The sequence below is a fragment of the Polypterus senegalus genome, chromosome 13 (assembly GCF_016835505.1).
Source record: "Polypterus senegalus isolate Bchr_013 chromosome 13, ASM1683550v1, whole genome shotgun sequence".
Lineage (NCBI taxonomy): Eukaryota > Metazoa > Chordata > Cladistia > Polypteriformes > Polypteridae > Polypterus > Polypterus senegalus.
Window position 1 is genome coordinate 121732955 of NC_053166.1, and position 22995 is coordinate 121755949.

The 22995-nt window shown below is 36.6% G+C and overlaps 1 protein-coding gene across 1 annotated transcript in view; it reads right to left on the bottom strand.

Moving 5' to 3' along the window:
- Window positions 1-22995, bottom strand: part of flt4 (fms related receptor tyrosine kinase 4) — a 181058-nt gene that overhangs the window by 92109 nt on the left and 65954 nt on the right. The window contains exons 2-3 of the mRNA XM_039774928.1: window positions 9441-9537; window positions 7979-8256 (exon numbers count right to left, since the gene is read on the bottom strand). Of these exons, the coding sequence (XP_039630862.1) occupies window positions 7979-8256; window positions 9441-9537 (375 nt within the window). The remainder of the gene's footprint in view (window positions 1-7978; window positions 8257-9440; window positions 9538-22995) is intronic.

Consider the following 22995-nt stretch of genomic DNA (forward strand, 5'->3'; position numbering starts at 1 on the left):
ATAATGTCACTTAAAATTCAAGGACTGAAAATATACACTCAAGAGAAGTGTTAGTATGGGTGAACAATATGAGTAAGATGTAGCATTGCCTTATGGATCCAGCCTCCTTGGTTCATACCCGACACCAAGATGCTGTTTTTATGTCCTCCCATGTCCATGTGGGTTTTCCTCTGTGTGTTGTTTCTTTTCTGCAGAGACCGATGTTAAGTGAATGAGCATATGTGTGTGTGTTTGTGTAAAGGAACCCTGAGATGGGCTGGTGACCTATACAGGGCTGTTTCCAGCCTTGCAATCACTGATGCTAGGTGTCACGCACAAGCGCTTCAAGAGCAGCTTAAGGACCTGGTTCAAGTCGCGACAAGTCCAGTCGGGGGACAACGACGGCGTACTAACCTTTCTTTCTTTATTTCTCCAGAAAGACAGATACGCCATTGCCGTAAAACAGACATCTCCAAAAACAACAACACTTGCGGGTTCCCTTCTTTCCTCTGCTTCCCCATTGATGACGTCAACCTACCACAATGCATCACGCTTTACCCAGCATCCCACGACTTAATTTTCGATCCTCCCCTATAAACTGTCCGTCTTTATGATTGTGTCTGTCTATTATTTCAGGACAGCCACAATCCACAATCCTTGGAGGAATTAAGCAGTATTTGAGAATATTATGTTGTATTAAAGCTACTGAGATCCATTGTATTTTTTTTCATTGGAATCTGATTAATCTATATCTTCAACTATGTAATAAAAGACTAAGGTCTGTGTCTCCGGTCCTCCTGAACAATCTGATTGGTCAGTTTGACTTTGGTGTGATTGGTCAGCTTGGCTTTGGTGACACAACAATAGAGGAATTGCAAGTGTGAGGCACACGAGTAGGAGTAAAGACATTATGAGGCATGCCAAGAGAGTCACCTTCAAAGAGGGCAAGTATAAAATCAGACAGGGGGAGAGAAAGTCCTAGAAACAGGCTTTATAGAAATGCACTCCAGAGACATTCACACACGTTAATACAAAGGAAAGGCACAGAAGATACACATAGGGCAAGAGATAGCAAAAATATGTTATTCATTTTACAAAGTATTACCGTGGCTAGTCTAAAAGAAAATAACTATCTTGCTATAATTAAACAACTGAAAAATATACAGTAAGTTATTAAGTCACATATAATTGTTCCAATACAGGTAGGTGATGTTATTAGAAAAAAATGAGGTTATGAGAGGACTATTTATTGTGATAAAATGTAAGGACACTTTATTTAAGCATTCTGTACTTTCCCTCCACTGACTGTGGTGTGTCTGAATGTTTTAAATGTTTTATTCTAGAATATTGTACAGCAGTATCATTTTTATGCCCTTTTAACTCTCTTTCTCACTTTTTTTATATAATTTGGTCTTAAGGATGGCACAATATTTTTTTACATGTTAACTGATATGTGCTCATGCCATTTCACGTAATCAGACCACTAGTGCATATTGGTTTGGATGACATAAGCCATAAGAACAAAAAGATTGTAACTCTACTCAAGCATGGGATTGAATTAATGTTTCACATGTGCTCAATTTCTGGTTAAACAATCCACATGAAAATAGAAAAGACAGCTCAGGCTGTTTCCTGTGGCTTCAGCTGTGCTGTATTATGAATGCATTTCTACATCACTCAGCTGTCAGAAGAAAAATAAAAGACGATAGTTTCTTTTGGCAACCGGCATACCATTCTTGAGTTATGAAAAATGAATGACAAGCGTACGTGACTTGTAATCACTGATGGAGGCAGGACACTATATTGGTGTTATCCCACCTGGGTGCATTGCAATCCTTTTAATTTGATCTACAATGTCTTCCCTTCAGAGACCACAAACATTATACAATACCATACACTTACCTCAGTTGTCACTTCAAATCAGTCAAAATTCTATTTTTCAAATTTGTTAAACTGAAGAACTACCAAATGTTGATGCACAAGTGCTTAAAACCAGAAATGACATGCTAGGTTAAAGCTTTAAACTTGAATATTAGGTTTTAAGAGAGTCTTACTTCTTTATGTTGAACGGAACATAAAACACACATTTCATAAAGTAGGAATAACAAGTGTCTACAACTTTATAAGCTCGGGGAATATTTTTTAATGAGTTGAATAATATATCTGTTTTTATTATATATTAATAATTCAATGTTTATACAAACACATATTTTGTAACCATAATTACCTTTGGCAGCATCAAACATTGCTTAGTCATCTTACAAAGGTATCATCCTTCTACATATATCACTATTAAAATCTAGTCAAGCAAAATGACATCTTTTATTAGCTAACTAAAAAGACTACAATAAGCAAGCTTTTGAGGATTCCTGATTGTAACAGAATTTTGCCATTTTCACCCTCTGATGGAGGTCCATATAAGGCTAAATCTCTAGTAAAGGATCAAAAATCAAAATAACGTTAAATTTATAATCATTGACTTTAAAATAGTCTAAAACAATACCTCACATGCTTATGTTTGAAATTTGTCTTTTTAGCCTTCTGGGAATGGGTGTTAGAGGGCTAGGAGCACCAGTAAAGAATCAAATAGCGAAAATATTATCATATTAGTAATCAGCAACCTTGAAATAGTGCCCACATTACCGATTCCAATTTTGTTGATGTTTTGTGAACAGGAGTAATTCTGACTCCTCATATCCCATTACAGGGTGGACCTCTAGGGTCAATTTCAAGTCCTTCTGGTCATTTTTGCTGAAGACACCTATTGATTTACTCTTTATTTTTAAGCATGTAATTATCCGCACCCTAAAAATGGGTGGAAACATAAGAGCTCAAAGTCTTGCAAAACTAGACATCAAGACAAATCAAATTTTTGGACCAGTGACTCAGGAGGTGCTGAAAAAATAAAGACTTGAATTGATGTCAAACGTAAGCTTATTTTTCTGAGCACAAATTGACAAATTCCTCCATATTGTCAATTGTATTTGGTAACTTTTTTTTTGTAATGATGTTAAGTAACATTAGTTGGATAAGACTAAGATATTTTACAGAATGGAAACACTCAGTACTCTGTCACATATAACATGGTACGAAGGTCTTACGCCACCAAAGACAATTATTTTTGAAGCTAATTAATCTGTGTAATGTTTCTTTATTCATGAAATAAACTATATAACAGCAGAAAAACACTAAATAACTTGATACACTAAAAAGTAACAAAAGGTCCTGTGCTTTTAGAACAAGATAATATCTTGTGTGGCCTCCATTAGAATGTAAAAGTAAAGATATTTATTTTCATACACTTCTCTATGAATTTTTCAGGTAGTCCTGTGGTGCAAGATTTTCCATTATTCTTGTATTTTTTTTTTACTTTTGCTCTTTTTCTTTTTTTTCTTTTTCTCCCTCTGTAAGTGATTCCACATAGCATCAGTTATATTGAGCAGTTAAATTATACTGTTAGCTCTCCGTTTACAGACTTTCACTTCAGGAGTTTACAATATATTTGATGTTATTAGCCAGTTGAAAGATTCTATTTTTGCCGTAATGTAATTTTCCTGAAGGTACCAAATGATGACTGAAAGTCTCTATGTTTCCAGATACACTTCAACATACAATCAGAGTGTGAACTTTGGTGTTAAATGACTCTCCCTGATACCGAGCAACCACTTCACTTGATTTCCTCCTGACCTATAAGAAAATGACCTTTAAGAGTTTAAACTTTTTGGGTCATCCCCTGTGTCTTCTGTCTTCAACAGACAGCTTCAGCATCCTTTGCTCACTGACTATGGTCTCATTGATATAAACTTATCATTTTGTGTCTATCGAAGTATGTTATTATTGCTTTATCATTTCCAAACCTCTCCTTGATGACTCTCAGCTTCTGTAGCTACCATCAAAAATGCAGAATTATTTATTAAATTGTACTTCTCGGACACCTGGTTCAGTTAATTAATGCATCATTATTAAATATCAGGTCTGCTGTTAGTGGAATTTAACAAACACTTGGAGTGGATAAGATACCTAGAGGAGATATTTGAGAGCCAAACCTATGTTGTTCTCATATCTCACAAGATATAAATACATTTTTGAAAAACATGATACATTCTTGTTACTTATTGTTGTATCAGTGCCCATCTGTAATGATTCTAATGTTATGCAGTGTTTTCGCGAGCAAATAAGCACTTACTGGCCAGATGAATAACTTTAAAAAAGACTTTTGCACTTTGATATTTGTGGGAATACACAAATTAATAAGTTAATTGTTAACACAGGACCTATGAACCCACTTACTCCAATGCATGGTCAAATGTGGCAGGAGCATGTCCCAGTCTCAAGGCAATCAAGAGAACCAAACCCTGAACTGTCCATCACAAAGCCCACTCACCCACAACAAACTCCTTAGAATGATCAAATTAACCTAAGACTCGGGTATTTTGAGATAAGAGAGGAAAAACGGAATACTGGGAGAAAAAGCTTACTTGGACAAGAGGGGATCATGAATTCACTACATAGACATTGACCATGAATGAGACTATAATCCAGGATGCTGAATCCATGATAACTACTGGACTACTACGTCACCCAAATGTGGTAATTAGGTTCAAAGTTAAAGACTCATATGCAAATTAAATTAAAATTGTGGATTTCAGCAATTAATCAATCTTATCAGTTGTTTCCAAAGAAAAGAGAGTGCTCACTTAAATTAATTAGTTAACATTAAATACAACTGAGTTTAAACTACGTAAACTAACTATTTGTATCCTGTTTCTGGAATTCCTTGGCCTGCACTAAGTATGAAGCCAAAGTACTTTTAATTTATTCCAAATTTAATTACTTTTTAGTGACTTGTTTTGTTAAATCATACTTTCTTTTTAATCCCTTCAATAAGGAAATAATAGTTTCATACATCTGAAGTGACAAAAATGTTTTTGTTGTATTAGAGGCTTGTATATTTTAGCTAAAGTATTCAAAACTAATTACTGTATGATTGTTCTGCACTGCTTTTAAAAATACATTTATAGAAATACTTGTTATTATAAAGTATACATTTAGAATTGAAATGTTTCATTCTCCAAAAGATTTCTGAAACATTTTCAGATAAGCAACAACTATTCCTATGAATCTGTAGTCATGTACATTCGAATGACATCCGCACTATGTGGGGTTAACTTGGGAAGTTCAACTTGGAATGAGGGAAATTGAAAAAATATTTTCATATAGGGTATCATTGCTGTTTTGTAACACTTTTTTATTATGTGGAAATAAGGCTTGTAATCTTAAATTGTATGTGGTGTGTTAATATATGAGTATAGGATTACTTAAATAACATGCAGTTGTTAAGTGAATAAAATATGTAAACAGGAATGTAAGTCTCATAATTGTGTATTTAACAGGAATTTGACATGGCCGGAAAGGGGCTGGTGTTTTTAGGGAGGTTAGTCAGCATGCATAGTGCATATTAAGCAAAAAGTTGAAGGCTGATGAGAATTATACAAAAGCAAAAATAAATACTTCTTTAGTGCCATGATTATATATTTTATGAGCTTTATGTTCAGATAAAATAAGCAGTGTGTTCTTGTAAGAAGGTATGAAAGAAGTGATTGAGACCTTTTAGTTAAGTACTGTTATGACTAGTAGGCACGAGACAACTTCAGAGGGTGACCAGAAGACAAGGACACAGTCAAATAACTGTAGTGAGGGTCAGAACCAGGAGAACAGCTATCAGTAACCTAACCTAAGATTTGCTAGACAAGATCAAAATCAGGTGCACAGAGAGTTCAAAAATCAAGAGAAACAAAACAGAATTTTTTTTGAAAACAGGTAGAAGAGTTCTGTAATTTGTGTAGTCAGGTGGAAAGGTATACCCCTAGATGACCATTTTTCCCACCCCATTGTGACTGACAGACCATGACCTATAAGGACATGCCCACTTCAGAATAGTCCCAGCAACAGGAATCGACAATAGCTCTGTGAGAATTGTTGTGATATAACAGTTTAAATCACAAAGCAAAATTAAAACAACTGATTTTCAGAAACAAATGTACCCAATTGGTCCCTTAGGGCAGTACATCTTAATCTTTTTTTCTCATAACCAACATTTTGCATCCTTTGTGTCTTCAAGACCCAGAATCATCCAGGGTTGGCCCCCTTGGACAATCAGTGCCCAAGGTCACAGTGGATCAATGGCTTGGCCCACAGCAACCCATCACAAGACACTCTGCCAACCCTATGTGACCCTTTCCAATTGAAGTACAATTCAGAATCACAACTTGGCATTATCCAAATTCAGACAAAACATGAATTATAGTTTAAGAACCTATGCCTTAGGGCAGGGGTTCTCAAACTCGGTTCTAGGGACTCATTGTGGCTGCAGTGTTTGTGTTCAACCAGCTTCTGTTTTTAACTGGACTCCTGGGCTAATTAAGTGAACTGTAATTTCCCAGATTGTTAAAAAAATTATAAAAATGTACTATGCAGTCATAAGGGAATAATGTATTTTTTTCAGTATTTTCATCCTGATTTTTATTCTACTTTTCTAGGTGTTCTGATTAATTAATCCATTATTTACTAATAAGTGTGTCTGATGCTACAGTAGTTGAAGCATTTCATGATTCAGTGTTGTTTGCCAGCGTGTCTGCTCTGATTGTTTTTAATTGTCGTTATTAAGATACAATGAAGGGTGAAAACTGCACAGAGAAAGGACAAAATATAATGAAATCGACAAAAGAGAATTAAGCATTTAAATCTATAACAAAAATAGAAATATTTCTAAATGTTTTATTAATGTAAAAATAGTGTTGCTGTGCTTTTGTGAATCTAGAATAAGAGAAGAGAAAAAACAAAACAGCTAATTAAATGAGATCAGTGTTAGCAGTTGTCACTATTTATGAATCTGGTTGAAACAACACCCTGAAGCCACAGTGGGCACCCAGGTCTGACATTAAGAACCCCGCCTTAGGATATAAAATCGCCTAACAGAAGCAAATGATGTTCAAAATAGGAGTCCCTGACAAGCAAAACTATAATCTTCATTGTACTAGCTAAAAAAGCAATGAACAAGTTATCATCTGCTTGATTTTTGCATGATACAACTCTTGCTTTATGTGACTTGCTGTGTCATGCGGTTTACCAGTACTTCTTCAATACTGGTTCTTCATTGAGGTCCTGTATAAAAAAGAGGGTTTGCGAGTACTTCCTCTGACATTGTTATCAAGGCTGCAACAGCGTTCCAGTGTTCACAAGCATCTCAATGGGCTTAAGAAGAAAAGATTAAAATCTGTAACTGCTCAAGATGAACCACCTGGCATGAAGCTTGCAGAATGGACATTGATTTAGAGCATTAAAATTCTCTGTTTTCATTTATTTTACTTCTTGTGTTTGATAGTCTGATTCTTCAGCAAATAAACATATAGGTTAAGGTGAAATAAAGCTTCTGTTCCCCTGCAACAACCTCACATTTTTTGCCACTTGTAATTGCCAAGGGGTTATTAAGGGGTCACTTTTTTGCAGTGACACAAAGGGATGCTTTTGTGCAGCTCTCACAGGAGTGGAAAGATGGGTGAATCCATAGGAAAGATGAATGACTGTAAGCCATAGCCCCAGAAGTGTGCAGCCTGTCACTGTTGATGTTCCCATGGGTGAGTATTGCACGGTGTGCAGTTAACACAAGTTTAATAGGCTAAGGTGTTTTTGTAGTATTTCTTGTCCACCAATAACAAAAGAACCTAAGAGACTTATATAAAGTCTTTCATTAAAAGTAGCATATACATACAGGAGCAGTAATTCGTGATAAAACATTGCATCATGGTATGTTCAAAATTCAGACATTCTCTAGTAGTCTATCTGCATTTACAGCATAGCACATTTCTTTGGAAAACATTCAGTAAACAATCTAGTAATGAGAAAAATATTTTTTTATTTGGAGCTGAAGCATTTAAAGATCCCTTGATTGAGGAGGCATTGAACAGTTTTTAATTTTGTAAAAGTCGTTGTGACTTACCTCTAACAAACACATAAATGCGAGCAGCAGTTGTGCCATCAGTTATAGTTGTGGTTCCCTGGTAGTAGCAGCGATAATAACCGGTGTCACTGCTTTGGGCCCTGGTCAGTGTAAAAATCTTACAGTATTGTTTCCCACGAATTCCTTGGCATTCATTTATCTCAACAGACCACTGATCTGGCTGGTTTGGGGGTGGCTGCTGTTCCTGATGATCTTTTGTTTTCTTTTTGTTGTAACCTGAATCTTCAGGCCAAGACCAATCAAGAATCCCTTCTCCCCTGTGTGAATATGTGAAGGTATAAACATGAAACACAAAGTGAAGCAAATAATTAGTTTACAAACATTGATGTTACAAATGGAATTAGTGAGAGCAGGACTGTCACAGAACCTTACAGAAAGTCATCACCACAGTTTGTCTAGCCAGGTTGAGGAAAACAAGGAGAAGTACAAGATGCTGCATCATTGCTACAGATATCCTCGTCTTGTGTGCCAACATTATTGACTTGCAATATAGTCCTTAGTCGTTGTGTCATGCTTATGGAAAAGAAGGCACACTGAACAATACGGTTTGCACTGATTTTTTGGTTATCTGAAAATATTCAGCCAAAAATAGCATAACATGGCGCATTCAGTAATCAACCAAATGTCTAAAAATGCTAAATGTTTTGTCTGAAAGTGTGATGCTGCTTGTTTAGTCTCCTCAGCTGGTTAAAGATAACAGTTTCAAACAGCCCTGTTTGTTCTGTATGGAATGAGTGATATGTCACACAGAATTGCATTGTGGGATGCGGATGTCATCTGGATTGTTTACAATAAGAAATGAGTACTAGTGACATACTGTGAGAAAATAAAAACAATTTTATTAAGGAAAAGCATGGCAAAGAAAAGGAGAAGCAGACTACTGGGACATATAGAGTCAGAATGCACCACAGGCTTATTTAAATAGTTTAAATCTAATAAACCATGTGGACCTGTAAGTGCTTTGCTTAAAGTATTATCTCCTCTAATGCTATTTGAATGCAATGTTTTTTGAGTACAGTATAGTAAAGTGAAAGTTGTGTGGCTTGTAATAAATGTCTGTGTGAATAGATAAAAAGAAGGCATGCACATTTTAATGACCACTATCTCAATTATTGTAACTGCTGTACATAAAAACTGAGTATCAACTTGGCTCTGTTCAAATGTTCTCTACTACAAATAAAAACATGCTTTAGTTCGACATCCTCTATTTGTTATTTCACAATTAAATGTAAAAGATGAGTCAACCACCGATACTGGGTTAGCATAATTTTAAACAGATTTTTAGTGTGGATGATACAGCAGGTTGAGGAAGGCATTTTATAAAATGTGATATGAAGGGAACAAAGTAGCAATTCATATCTAGGTGGAAATGACATGAAGAACAAAAAGTGTGTTGTTTTACACATTTGCTTAGAAATTCACTCTTTATATCGATACCTACCGGCATGTAATGGTCAGTGTGTCATTGGCATTAATCACCAGTTCTTCACCTGGGCTGTCCAGAGTAGGTGGACTCATAGAATATCCAATCACAAGAGCTGCAAATGAAAACAGTCCAAAGGTTAAGAGAGTCAACATTGTTCACTGGGGATTAGCCTACCACAAAAAAAATATTTTTTATGATTCTATCTCATAGCAGGATCCACAAAATCTCAGTCCACCAATGTTTTTTGCTAGCTTGTTATTATTCTCTTCCTAATTTATTTTGGTAAGACAGAAAAAAACTATGACATGTGTAGCAAGGAATGCACCCCACTAAGTAGGCCCAACTGAGAGTATCAAGCTCTTCCAAATATTTCCAATGATTTGGGTTTGTGGTCAGGGGTGTCCTCTGGCACACAGGCTCCTGTATGGCATCACATCATAGAGCAATAGCATCTTGGGTATTGCTGGATAAGAGAAAGAACAAGCTTGGGATTTTAATGAACTTTCATAATACACAGCCCTCAAACAAAGACGGTTACTGTATGCAGCAAGCAAAGATGCTGTAAACTTCACAAAGTGTGCTTCATTTCTTCAATATTTCTGTTAAAATGAGAGCCCAACTTCATATGAGAAACAGATATGGGTATGGTACTCTGCTGTACTTCCAGATATGAGTGTTACTCAAAACTGAAGAATGTTTTGATATACAGTAATACACAACCAATTCCCAGTTGAATTCATGCCTGCCTAAATCTAAGGTGGAGCTGGAAAATGTTTCTATTTTAATGAATCTTAAAAGTCATAGCCATCCCATTAACATATTATCTCAGAGATTTCAGCATACAAAGAATGTAGTTTAATTTTAAGCTTATGGAGCAGTCTTTACAACTTCTTGCTACGGGACAATAAGACAACAGAAAGGAGTTTGATCTGTGCTACTGGGATTGGTTGAATCTTGTGAATCCAACATCAAGTGTCTTATAAAAAATTTTGGGCAAGTTGATCATAAACATTTAGAAATCAAAAGCTTTTAAAAATATATACAATTGCTATGGGTTCATGCTGAAGTTTGTAATGATTACCACATCAGGGTTGTCTTCGCTGTTGTCCTCCCCTCTTATTGTTTGTCTGTTTGTTTGACTGTGTTGACTTGCCCCAAGTCCCAAGGGGAAACCAAGGCGGGTTAGACCCCATTATCTTAAGAAATAGCAGCAATGAGCAGATGAGCTGATTTCTACTGGGGTATAAGTTTCTCGAAAGCTAATAATGCTAAGGCATTTGTTATCTCAAACTTAAGATTGTTCAATAATTAGTGAATGTTTCCTTGAACCCTTTGTAATCAAAGTAGTATTTAATTTTGTTCATAAATTAACAAAGGGTTTCAGGAAACACTTGCTAATTAATGAATGATCTTAAGTATGAGTAAACTGACCCACTCGTTATTTTTTAACTTTGTTCCTTCCTTGGACTTTTGTCTGTGATTCTCAGACAAAAGGTCAACTTAAGTAGATGACATAAAACACTGATGCTCTTATTTGGACAATGTAATAAAAACAATAATAACAGATCGATGTTGCAATATAAATATATAATTATATTATTTAGATAATGGATAGATGAAGATTAATGCAAAATGAGCCCTTTGTAGCTTTAATACCTGTAAACAATTTGAGTACATAATAAGTTAACTAATAAAACTCGTTATGCAATTAGTCACATCCTTTAAAATCAGAAGGTGAATTGCCCTATAGTGTCACTAATGACAATGATAGCTGTCCTGAGAAATGTGCAACACACTTGGAGAGGCCATTTGAATACACTTGTGAGACTTCTTGGAGGCAGCATCATCAAAAAAGCAAAGTCTTTGACTCATCTCAGTAATCAACAACTAATTGAGAAATACACACTGCCTGGTGGGTAAAATAATAACTATCCTTTGTCTAGTGCAGGATAAATGGGAAAGAGGAACACACCAGAATTTTGGACATGCACATGACCTCAGCAAGGCTAATATTGTGCTCAGGTCATGTTACTTGCAGGTATTCCAAGGTGATTCTGCACTAATGTGGTATATTGTCAAGGGGGATGAGGCAGAATATAGGACTCGGATGGTGAACTTTGTGTCTTGGTGCTAAGAGAATTGCCTGCAAACTAAACATCTGCAAACCCAAGGAGATGGCTACTGACTTTTGTGGTGCCAAAGAGCCTCTATGCCCAGTCATTATTATGGAAGTGAATGTCGAAGTGGTGCACTTCTACTGCTACTTGGGATTCCTCATCAGTTGACAGACCACACTAGTCTAAAAGCACAGAGGATATGGATAGGAAATAACAGAGCAGACTCTCTTTTCTGAGGCGATTACATCACGTTAACGTGGACAGTGACATCCTTTACATATTCTACAACTCTGTTATGGTCAGTGAGATAGACATATGAGCCCCGACAAAACCGAGATGGACAAATGAGCGCCGACAAACCCGCTAACAGGTTTTCGACACATGCGCGCCGACAAAATCGCCACGACAAAATCACGAGAGAGACCAAGAGAGTGGGATGTCTACGTGCGCATTATGTACACATTATGTGCTAGGTTATAACTGTTATAACTGCTGATGGCATGCTGCGAACAAATAACTCAGTCGAGGGTTGGCATAACGCGTCGTATACAAAGCGGAATTACCAGCAGTCAGGCAGCCAGCACGTCTAAATACGCTCAACTATCAAGATGTCTTGCTGCAATTCTTCCTACATATGCAGGGCGTGATCTTAAGGACTATCTGCGTGCCGTGCTGATGGCATGCCGCGTCTCATAATATTGACTTCTAAAATAAACATTATTATATATGCTTTAAACTAGTAATTCATATTTAATTAAACTTTTGCGATTTTGTCGGCGCGATTTTGACACCGCGTTTTAATCGGCGCTATTTTGTCTGCGCTCATATGTCTATCGCGCAAATGTCGGGTCACAGTGCTGGACTGGTAACATCACTTCAAGACATGCACACTTATTCAACAAGCTGATTAAGATGGCAGGCTCTGTTATGAGATACAGTGGAGAACAGAATACAGATAAAACTGATGGCTGCTATGAACAATGCTGCACATCCATTCAGTGACACACTATCATTAATACTTTGACACCAATGTATTATTCAGCAGAAGTGTGTCAAGAAACTCTACTGGGGCTACTTCATATTTATGGCAATACATCTGCATAATGTCTCACTGTGTCTGCTCTCATATTTGATATTTCTGGAGCTTCTATAAAAAGCTGAATTTCCCATCAGGACGATTAAAATATCTATCTATCTATCTATCTATCTATCTATCTATCTATCTATCTATCTATCTATCTATCTATCTATCTATCTTTTCAGCCCTGCATTCTCTGGAATTTGCCGCTTTATATGTGTTATGTTTTGTTTAGATTAAGAATTCTTGATTTTGTTTTTTGCTTATCCAAAGATTAAAGTTATAATTTTCTCCCATGGGAGCTGTGTAGCTTTAGTGATTAAACTTAAAGCAATATGAATTTCTGACCTTTTACTTACAACTTCATCTTTATTAAATATTTTGGATTCTTATTTTAATGTGTTCCATAAGAATTTATCCCATTGTTTATTTTATTCTTTTGCTGTATTTAGTTTTTTATTTTAATAAATATATATTTTTATTTTTTAATATCTTTGCTAGATTTGTTGTTTGTTTTTTTAAATTAGTGCTCTGAGTGGTATGTCTTTATTAATTACCTGCTCTTGCATAGAGTCAGCTTCATGAATTAAAGTTTGTTTCTTACAAAGAGTTTGCTTTTATAAATTATAGATTTAATTATTTTTCAGATTTTTTAATATGTTTTAAAGTTTGTCCTCTTTGGGGAACATTTTCACAATGGCACAACACTTTCTTTTAAAACACTGTACATTATAAAATGTAAATAAATAAAAAGAGGGCATGCATTTTCTAAAAGAAGGTTTTGTGCACATGCGTCACCCTATACATAATTGTCCCAAAGATAATATTGCACTAGAAATTTCAGAAATGTGAACAATAAAATACGTGATCTATTTTATGATTTAAGGGTAGAAGTGTCTATATGTGATTTAAAATGACATAGCCAGCAGACTTCATAATTACTTTAGTATCTTGGCTATGAGTAAGCGGTTACTGTAAGCTGCAGTTAATGGTCAATTCACATTTATAATTATAGCATTTACAATGCATCTTCCAAATATTCCAAAAACCCAGAGGCGCCACTTTGAAAAATAAATAATATGCAGTCAACATAGCAAATGAAACAAAATTGGAATCTGACACTCATAATTAATAACAACAATAGCTTAGACTGAAAAACAGATGCCAGCGTAATCCTGCTTGCCACTTGAGCCAACTTCATCAAATACTCTACAAAAAAAAAAATAATTGCTCCAAAATGCACTGTTTGTTAGACAAATCATCCATATCATTAGCAGTTAATAATGCAACTTGTCTTTTTGGCCAATGTGGCCTGAATATTTTACAATTCTTTCAAAAGATTTGCCATCCATAAAGAGGCTTTTCAATGAATATAATTCCTACGATAGTAAACTAAAAGAATAAAGGATAAGGGTTTTTTTATTGTCATATATTAGAATCTTTTACTAAAGTGCAACGTTTAAAATGAGATTTATCTTGTATATTAAAATTTTGATATGTGTCAGACAGAATGAGAACAATCAGTTCAGTTCACCAACGCTTGCTAATGCTATTTACTCAACTTCTCCAAGCACTCAACAAGCACTCACCCTGAAGTGCCACTCTCTACTATATGTGGCAACTTACTCCATGTGTCTTTGTTTCTCTGTCTGAAGAAATTTATATTAGAAAATAACTAGGAGCTCAAAGGAGTAAGTGGGACTGAGCATAACAGCAGAACACGGTATGAGGAACTTAACTAAATAAGGAACTGCCAAATGAAACTCAAAAGTGCAAATCCAACAGAAAGAAAAACGGCATGTAAATTGGCTAGGGAAATTTCCTCTAGTGTTTTTAAAAGGTTTATACGGTAGCATTTTATAACAGAAGGAGTGTGACATCACAAGATCTAACTCAACTCAACTGGTCTGGCTTGACTCTAAACCCAAAACAGCATAGCAATCACAGCAAACAATGATACAAATGGTGTCAAAAGCATAACAATAAAAATAAACATCCATCCATTATCCAACCTGCAGTATCCTAACACAGGGTCACGAGGGTCTGCTGGAGCCAATCCCAGCCAGCACAGGGCGCAAGGCAGGAAACAAACTCCGGGCAGGGCACCAGCCCACTGCAGGGCAAACACACCCACACACCAAGCACACACCAGGAACAATTTAGGATCGCCAATACACCTAACCTGCATGTCTTTGGACTGTGGGAGGAAACCCACGCAGGCACGTGTTAAGAAAAAAAATGCAAAGTACAAAATTAGAATTGAAGACAAGTCTATTTTAAGTAAACTGTTGCTTTATAAAATAATGAATTACAAAAATGGCAAAATTCAAATATTCCCTTTAATCCTTTCATTGTGGTTCTAGGGAATTTTTTAACTCCAGATCTATGGATATCTATGACTGGTTATCATGTACAAAGGTGTCTCTATCTAGTCATCAACACATCAGTACACAATAAGTTATATTAAAAACTGTAAGAATAATAAAGTAAATTATTTAAAGGCATGCCTTGAAAAACATCATATAATGAAATGAAAAGCTTATTTTCTGCAGAAAGCATGATGTTTGAACAAGTGGACCTTAAAAACAGCTGCCTTGAAGGAGTCTGGAAGGTCTGGGATTCAAAGTAGAGTTACATCTTACAGTGTAAACCTGCAGGTGATTGCAATAACTTCAGTGACAACTTCTGTTTTGTTTTGGTGTTACGTCTTGTTTTCCTGAACAGTTTTGGGAGAAATATTTTTTTCCATCATTCATATAAAACAGATACTATTGTCTAAATGCTTAAAAAACTGAAGCAGATTGCAAGCTTAATCTTAAGATTCATTTCACTCTGTGCTCCAGTCAAAGTGGTACAGAAAAATTACCGCTAGACTATCAACATTAAGCATTTTGGTATTGTGTTCACCATCAAAGGTGCTACACAAAATCAAGTTTGCTTGTTACACATTTTTATTTACTGAAAAACTTGGGCTGCCAACATCATACATTATATCTACTGTATATCCTTGTTCCCTGTAAGTCTTGCATATTCAAGGAGATGTGTCATTACATGACAGTAATTATACAAGCTTCAGAAAAGAAACCAGTTTCAGAAATAAAACCTGGTAGGAAGAATTCCAGTAATTGTAAACATTAAAAAGGAGTGGTGGAGTAGTGAAAAGCAAATCATATAATCTGTCCCGAGCTTGTTACATTTTACTTTGCAATGCTATTCAAGTTTTATTATGCAGCATTTTAGCATTTCCATTTGTACTGTGGGTCAGCCCCATGGTATCTCAGAAGTGATTTCTATAGTGAGCACATATTCATTAACTGCACACACATTTCATGCTCCTCTAAGATGTTCATTGATATTTAACTCCTTCTATTCACTTTCACAAACAATGCACAATGGCCCTTGTAGATTTTTCTGATTTTGTAAGAGTTAAAAAGGAATAAAAGAGTATTACTTTCTAAAATAATTATCAAGTAACATTTTTAGCAATATGTTTACATTTTGATGTGAGGATAAAAGTGTAAGACATTTTTCTTTTACTGTTTTACATCAGTTTAAAAACATTTACAAATTGCATACAGTTAAATGAAATATAGACTCCTGGATATGGATCACACAACTGTAAAAATGAACACATTTAGTAGATGTAATCAGCATGATTATAAAAATTCAAATACGTACTGAGATGAAAATGAATCAGAACTGAAAATACCTACCACTATTTTCAGATTTTCACTCACATACAGATACGCATATTATGGTTGGGTGGCAGCAGTAGTTTGGCCTGTGCTGTACATGGGTGTGTAAGCAAATGCCCTGAGATAGACTGGCAGGTTCAGGGCTCATTTCCAATGCTGTCAAGTTACTTTTCTACTACATACAGCTCTGTGTGGAAGAAAATGAGCTCAGAAAAGGAATGAAACTAAGATTTCTCTATTTTTGGGCCAGATAACCACTGTGCTTCATGGTGAAGCAAGTAAGGGGTCTGTGGCAGTGCAGGATCTTAGTGAGTAAAAACAGTGCACCTGAGGCATGGTGTGTGTCTGTGCATGCTGCTGCAACGCTATGCCAGTGGGAAATTGACTGATTGATTGACGTTCATGTGCAAACGGAATCACCTCAGCCAGGTTCCTCATCGACACTCAATTGGTCATAAAGTAAAGCACCTGTACTCACAAATTATAAAGAACCTCAGGAGGATTGAGGCATGGGGGGAATTCTCTAAAAACATTCACCTGTCAATTCTAAGACATTTTTTATATTACTTCTTTTTATTGAATTTCCTCACCAAGCACTAGATTTTATGGAATATTTCTTTATTTTTTGAAAAATGTGGTGCACTGTTTACTTTGTTGGATACTGTTTGAATAAGTGCGCAATGCACTTTTGATGCACCAACCTTGCTTGTTTGAGTCCCCATTGCCTCAGTCATCCTGGTCATGACTATTGGGTTAAAGATGATGCTAAGGCTGAGGGCTACCTAAGCATCACACACCTGCAACTTTTCATAGTAACACTGCTTTCAATTCCTAAGTACAACTGGAACAGAATAATCTATATAGCTCACTATGCTATAAGCAATGTCAAATTTCCTGATGATACACAGGTAAGAACAAGGTTCGATTAAATCTTACAGAACCTAATTAAAGACCAAGTCCCTAATACACAGGCTTTCCTGTAAATTACAAATGTCAGTTGCTGTTATATAATTTAAATATTTTTAAAATCCACCTAATTTCAATTGTAAATCTTCAGCTACTGACATAAATACCTACAAGAATGTATCGTGCATAATTTTATGTAGTGAAAAGTCAAACAAAATGACCCCTTTTATTGGCTAACTAAAAGATTGCAATATCCAAGGTTTTGAGGCAACTCAGGCCCTTTCTTCAGGCAATTTTGTCATTTTGCTTGACTTCTCACTACATTCATAACAGCTAACACAGTACAATACCCTAGTACTATAATTATATGTGAAAACTCTTTATGAGCTTGAAAGCGGAGTAATTATTGTTACTGTTCTTTTTCCCAGTTTAAGGACAGAAACAATCAAAATGGCAGACAAAATGTCCTCTGCAAGATTCCACTTTCTCCAAAGTTGTACTTCAGCTATACAAAAACCAACTGCTGTCATTTTAAAAGTACACTGCAGTACCCATCATATTCGGGGTTTCTAGTGAAACACAGGATGGTGGCTCATTTCTTTGCTGAACTGGGATAATAAAATCCTGCTGCCAATTATCACTCGCTTTCCAGAGATGTGGGTAAAAGACTTTTGGGAAGAAGCTTTGTGATGAGTAGTCTAATATATGCCCATCCTGATGGTACTACTAGTAGTTGGTATGAACATCTTGAGTGAGAACACTTGCTCATGGGATCTGGCATTCCTCTTTAGCCTCATTTGTCATCTTTAGTCATCAGGCTCGCTGCATAGTTGAACTCTTTCCATACTAGGGGCACAAGTCTCTCATCATGTAAAGTCACAGTAGTGATCTTGCCTTTTTCTAAGCTTTCACCTTATTGCGTGTTTCCATTTATATACTATTATTTGGAAAACTATTTTAAATAACAGTCAAGATCAACACTGTAATAGTTCTAATATGGATGTTCAATTTTACAACAAACCTTGAGGGTGCTCTGCATATGAACTTTTCAGTTCAATGTATAAGACTGAGTTAAAATGGGAGACCATTAGTTTAATAGGCCAGGACTATCTGCATGACACAACTATAAAATACATCACTTTGCACCAGTCAACATATAGATAAATCATAGTCTAATCCATAACACTCCCTACATCTTTATGGATAGAAAGGTCCCAAAATATTTTAACATGGTAGACTGAATGTCTTTAGGAAACATCTTATTATTAAATAGGTGCTTCTTCTATATAACTACTACAGTTAAAAAGATATATGATCCCATCATCTCCTTAGTAAATGTAAGAAAATAGGGGGCACAGAAAGTCTTAGTTACACAACAGAGGTACTCTCAGAAGCACACGTAGAAAGTTTTAATCTGTGATTGAGCCAGGTGTTAGTGAAGCAGCAGTAAATATTTATAAAACGTCTATTGTGAAATGTTTGCCAAAATACAGGGATGGGACCATTTTCCTTCTCAAGCAGAATCCTGCAGCAGCAGTAGCAATAACAAATTGACCGATGTGTTTAAGAGTCGGTGCTCTGGATCTTATTAAAGCAACATTAGAGCTATTACAGCAAATCCTGTGTGAACTTAGCGAGCAGTTATGTGTAATTGAAATCATCTGCTGTACTGCTGCTTTATGCACAATGCGTCTTCAGTTTCAACTTTGCTGTAGGGATTCAACACTGTGTTAAGAATAAAAGGCCTATTTATTCTGCTTTACTCTCAAGCATTTAAAATAGTCAGATTCGCTTACCGTACTCACTTTCTCTCTTCCTCTCTGTCCTTCCTCTTTGTGTAATTAAGACAATGGCTTTATCCAAAGCAGAATGTTAGATGCAGCTATACCCCAGATGTGCCTGATATTTGATATGGGTGCAGTATCTTTAAAGTGTGCACAATCTTATACACAGAAAAAAGGAAGAACAGATATGAATACAGAAGATAGCTTTAACAGATGAACAGGGACTTAGAGCTCATTTTGGCAGTTTTTGTTATCCCCATGTTCACATACTCAGATTTCTACCCTTATGCCAAATATTGGTCAATCACTGGCTTGAAAACTGGTCTGGCTTGAGGGAGTGTGTGGCTGTGTGTATTATATGATGGGCTGATATCTCATTCAGGGTTGTTACATTTCTGATCTCTGTGTTGTCAGGATTTTCTATGACTCCCTAAAATAATTGCATCAAGCAGTTTTCAGAAAAGAATGGATAATTAAATGGTTGCCATTTGGACTGGCTGTTTCCAATTGCATAAACATATTCCAAGAAGAGATACTTAGAGTCATTAGAAAAAATGGAAAGAGCAAGTTTGGAAAATGTGCATGTTCATCATGCAGTTGGGTATCTCCACCAGCTTTTTGCTATTTTTCCCTCACTTTAATTTGAAGAATTGCCTTCACTTAATTTCATTCAATGCCATAATAAACAAGTGCCATTAAGTAGGTCCCACGTTTTGGGCTGTTTATAAGTTGCAGCCTAATGTTAGGACTAGCTGGCCCTGACCTACTATCTTGGGTGGAGATGTCTAGCAAACTCTACATGGACAAAATCTAAGATTTCACTTAGTTGGAGGCACTAGCAATAGAGACAGCAGACTAATATTATGGAAAGTGTTCAAACTGGTAGTTACAGAACTAACGTCTATTTAACTCCACTAAGAGAAGCTATTAGGTTTTAAAATGTTGCAGTTCTCGTGTGCACTCTCACTCTTTCATCCTCACCAGTTTTGTATGCAACTAGCTGAGTTGCCTTATGACACCTAGAAATATTTTCATTACAATGCTTACAGCATGAGGATAGAGTTGAAGATATTCATAAAATGATTGCCTCATCTCTGCTGAGCTTCTCTGTGTTTATACTCAATTTACTTCTGAGTTGACATTCGTCACATCAGGTTAACTACCCCAAAAGGTGAACATATAAGCTCTAGGGGGTCATGGGTCAGGTTGGAGGTGCAGATGTTATGATGCTCTCATCATGGTCAGCTTAAAGCTGCTAAACATATGAGGGCCAACTTAATGACTTATTACTGAAATAGCTCAAGATGAATTTCCCAATGTTATGACACCTGTCTTTCATTTACTTTCACATGTATTTTCAGCGGCTAATCTACTGGGACTCGATTCTGATGCAGCTTTTCATCTTTCTTTTATTGAGCCAAGTGTTGTGGCAGTGTGCTCTGTTAAGTAAAAATATGTAATTCTTTGCTGTGCTCCTCAAAATTAGAAAATTAACATTATCCTATATTGTTTTTTGTGTTTCACCAAAATCAACATTTTAACATGTGAGATGCAAACTTTATCATTTGGTTTTAGTTTGGTGTGTGCAGTTCCATTTTCAGGTGTTTGTTCATTTTCATTCAATACCTACTACAGTGTCTGTCACAAAATGTCAGACTGTGTTTGTTAGGTGTCACACTTGTGTGTCTGTGGATTACCCTCAAGGCTCATTTGAAACAGGTTTTACCACCCCAGGAAGAGAGGGGGTACTTGTGCTAACCTTCTCCTCTTTTATTCCTTCCTTAGCACAAGAAGATGCCTAGTGAAAGCAATTGGCTCTACCCCATCTGGTCCCACACCTTTAAAGCTCGCTGCTGCTGGAAGGAGACGGTCAGTTCCAAACCAACTGCACTGTACAATGGAGCTTCCTAAAACCTACTAAAGACAATTGCCAAAGTAAAACTTCTTTCTTTGCCTTACTTTTTGTTTGCTTTGTTGAATATAGTGGTGCACATGGCATCACTTTCATTTTTTTGTGAATGAATTAAACAGAGGGCGGCATGGTGGCGCAACGGTAGCGCTGCTGCCTTGCAGCTAGGACACTCGGGTTCGCTTCTTGGGTCCTCCTTGCATGGTCTCCCTGTATCTGTGTTGTTGTGCTCTGGTTTCCTCCCACTGTCCAAAGACATGCAGGTTAGGTGCATTGGTGATCCTAAATTGGCCCCCATGGGCTGGCACCCTGCTTGGGGATTTGTTCCTGTATTGGCTGGGATAGATTCCAGCAGACCCCCGTGACCCTGTGTTTAGATATAGCAGGTTGAATAATGACTGAATTAAACAGGGTTGGTTGGTGCCCCAAATTTTTTTTCTGTGGGAGCCTGCAGTGCCTTATTCAACAACATAGGGCTTTCTATTGTATGTTGTCTTGGAAAAAGGTATGTGCTAAGTTAATAACAATAAAAACAATACATTGAGTTGGAATGAAGCAATTCAGAAAAAAGTGAATAATGTCCACTTTTTTTGATTTCAAGATATTGACATTACATTATTTCTACTTAAGGTTTTATCTTCAGAGAGAACTGCTCCTAGAGCTGAAGTGGTATTTGATATTAGACTTGACATTTTATTGAAGCAAGCAAGTTCAGAAAATTAAAGAATGGGTGTAAACGTTTGCCATGATCAAACAAGTCCCTTACATTATTTTTTACCGACTACAGGTTGACTTTGCTGATAATGGCTTGTGTGAACTGGGACCCGGACACAGGCAGACGGACAACATAGTTCCACCACACACCGTTTATTTACAAGAATTATTTACAATTTGTGCTCACGTGCACCCCCAGTGCCTCCAGCACCGTTCCCCCAAATGCCCAGGCCTCATAAGTCCAATGCCTTTCTCCTGGCCGCCTCCGGTCCTCTCTCCAGCTCTGTCCTCTTCCACCCAACATCCACTGCTGACTGGAGGGAGACGGCCCCTTATATGGGAACCCGGATGGGCTCCAGCTGCGCACCCGGAAGCCGTCCGGGTGTCCCCTGTCGTCTTTCCCCCAGCACTTCCTGATGTGGTGGAAGTGCTGGGCTCCAGGGATATGCAGGCATTGGGGCGCCGCCTGGCGGTGGCCACGGGTCCCTACAGCGCTGGGCTTCCAAGCCCTTTACCCAAGGCCCCCTACATAACCAGGACGGAAGCCCCCTCACGGTCTGGAGGAGGCACAATTGATTAAACTCCTTTTTTCCTAAATCGCAGGTTACCTATATCTTTGATTAGTCATTGCCCACTACCGACCTGTACTGACTTTAGAGGTGAGTAATGTAACACTGTCTACTTGCCAAAGATCTGATCTTTCTGTCAACTGGGCTATGCTTGTCTTTTGGGGCACTGTTCTCATCTATTGGAAAATTAAAGCAGCATCAAGCAAAATAATAATAATAATAATAATAATAATAATAATAATAATAATAATAATATGATACAACCTGAACAACAAATTGAAAATCTGTATTATTTAACAATGTTGTAAAACTGTCAAGGAACATTAGCACTTGAAGATACTTGCCAAAAAGGCTCCAAACACATTATACAGTACTTGTGGCAGTCAGACTCTATGAGAAGAACTTGGCTGTTATATAGAGAAGGAGTTTTCTCTTTAAACACTGGTATTGTCCTTCAAATTGTACTTGAAATTACACTGAACTAACTGGCTGATCAATATAGAAATAAATACAGCTAAGACTAGGACTATATACATTATTGCCAGAAGTGCATTTATAAGGCAACCAGTTTTGTTTTGATCTGTGCCCATGAATGAACAGGAACGGCAGTGCAAAATAAAGACTTTTGTCAATCTGTGTACCTTGTCTCACAGCATTGTAAACACTTCACAGTACAATAAAAGGCATACACAAAAAAATAGGCTTCTTTCTTTATATTCTGTTGTTTAAGTAATATCTATTTGCAGTATGCCTTTTTTTTTAACTGGAACATTCTAGAGAGTTCTGGAAATTTGTTAT